The 2,106-nt window shown below is 47.3% G+C and overlaps 1 protein-coding gene across 1 annotated transcript in view; it reads left to right on the forward strand.

Moving 5' to 3' along the window:
* The window catches only part of LOC111658337 (malate dehydrogenase, cytoplasmic-like), a 7,401-nt gene that overhangs the window by 3,160 nt on the left and 2,135 nt on the right, over nt 1-2,106 (forward strand). The window contains exons 4-5 of the mRNA XM_087175273.1: nt 481-670; nt 1,065-1,126. Coding sequence (XP_087031399.1) covers nt 481-670; nt 1,065-1,126 — 252 coding nt within the window. The remainder of the gene's footprint in view (nt 1-480; nt 671-1,064; nt 1,127-2,106) is intronic.

A 2,106-nucleotide genomic window follows, 5' to 3' on the forward strand; every position in this document is an offset into this window, starting at 1 on the left:
AGACAGAGAGAGACAGAGTGAGACACCTAGAGAGAGAGAGAGAGACTCTGTGGAGGAGCCTCCTCTCTGCTGTGGGAAGGAGGAGTGTCTGAAACAAGGCTTCTGGTTGGCTGCTGGTTGAGGCGGTACAGTGGCCAATCAGAGCAGTGGTGGGACGACAATGGAGGGAGGAGAGATGAACCCTGACTGAAGTCCGGTCTGATAGCAGCGGGATCCTCCGACCAAAACACACGTTATCACCAGGATCAGCCGAAGTGGCAGGAATTTATCTGCTCAGTAATAATCAGTCATCAATACACAGGTGAAACCCTGAGAGAGTGAATGAGAGGTGAACACCTGGTTAATCATCATCACATGACAGGAACATGTTATCGTACCTGCAGACGGCCTGTACAGAGACGCTGGTGGTGTTAAATAATCAATGCAGCTTATCAGAACCAATAGATCCTTATCAATATGTTTTACTTTGACTTTCCACAGAGGTCATCCCCACTGACAAGGTGGAGGTGGGCTTCAAGGACCTGGACGCCGCCATCTTGGTGGGCTCCATGCCCAGGAAGGAGGGCATGGAGAGGAAGGACCTGCTGAAGGCCAACGTGGCCATCTTCAAGACGCAGGGAGCCGCCCTGGACAAGTACGCCAAGAAGACCGTCAAGGTGACTCCTCCCCCGTCTGATTGATCGCCTTTTATTAATGTCACTGAATTGATTGATTGATTGATTGATTGATTGATGACGTCAGAGCAGATCTGTCCGTTGGGATCCAATCTGTGTCAGTTTCTTCAGATACACGTTTGAATTCATCCACTGCTCAAAGCGCTTTAGTTCTTGACTCTCTTTAAGCCGGGCTGTTGTGCAATGAATTCTGGGTAAATTAATACTTTTTTTTTTTTTTTTTCAATATAAAACAAAATGGCCGACCGAGGAACCACATCTAAACCGCTGAGCTCAGTTTACTCTCAGGGACGTTTTACTTTGGTAAGGTGTTATTGATCGTTACCGTGGTAACATTGGTCTCACGCCTCAGTTAGATGGTTAGGTGTCTTATTAATGTCTTATTCGCAGTAGACTGGACCGACACCACAGACCTCCAGGCCGTGTAGCTCCTGCTGCGTTCCCATCAGACCGTCAGACTTTGACGCAGGCGTTAAGTTGCATGTGGTTTTAAAAAGTCTGAGGTGGAAGTTGCTGACAGTCGGTCGCAGCTGATGAACACGGGGGGGGAAATGAAAGCGCTCATGCAGCATCTCCACCAGAATAAACCCGCTCTTCCGTCCGTCACGTTATCTCTCTCCCTCCGCTCGGCGCCTCTCGGCAGCAGCGCCATGTTTCTGCAGAGGGAGGGGTCAGCGCTCCGTGGACCGTGGTGCTTGCATCACGTCGATCAGCAGCAGGGCCTCTGGTGAGGGAACGTCAGTGTGACCGAACGGGTTCAATCTGTGCCGAGGTCAAAGGTCAAAGAACCTGCGGAGAAAAGAAAAAAACAACCCCGTGAGGCTTTTACAGCACAAACATTTCTCACGTGTTTCGTCTTTATTTAATGAAGAAACTCGGTTGGTAAAATTACACAAAAGTAAATGTAAAAATAAACATTTAAGTGATTTTCTTTAAGAGTTAAACGTCTGACTGACGATGGATCTTTGTTTCTCATCGGTTCAATTCACCTGTTTCACCAGTTAGGAAGAAACAACAGACGACACGACGGAGGCGGATCTTGTGTTTGTCCGTTAAAGTCAGTTCGTCTCGCTCCTGTTTTCAAGGATTCTGGGAAATGAGGAGAGAAAAGCAGCAGCAGCACAGAGGATGTTTAGTCTGGAGATATAAACTGTGTGAGGAACATTCACATGTGGATCGTTAGTTTCTTAGTGTTTCACTTTGTTGATCATTATAAACTGCGTCGGTGCTGTTGGGTCACAGCTGTACGTCAGAGAGTTTAACGGCTTTTTCTTCAGATTCATCTCCTGCGTTTTTCATCTGGTTGTTTTCGTTGCTTTTCAGTGACGGTTGAAGAGTGAGACAGGATTTCACCTGAGGAGCTCAGCCAAACATATTCTGATTCTCTTTATTATTAGAGCAGATAAATGATCTGCAGGTTCGACCCTGTGAC

This window comes from Seriola lalandi, unplaced genomic scaffold, assembly GCF_002814215.2.
Source record: "Seriola lalandi dorsalis isolate HSWRI2012SDOR001 ecotype SW California unplaced genomic scaffold, Sedor1 jcf7180002054439, whole genome shotgun sequence".
Lineage (NCBI taxonomy): Eukaryota > Metazoa > Chordata > Actinopteri > Carangiformes > Carangidae > Seriola > Seriola lalandi.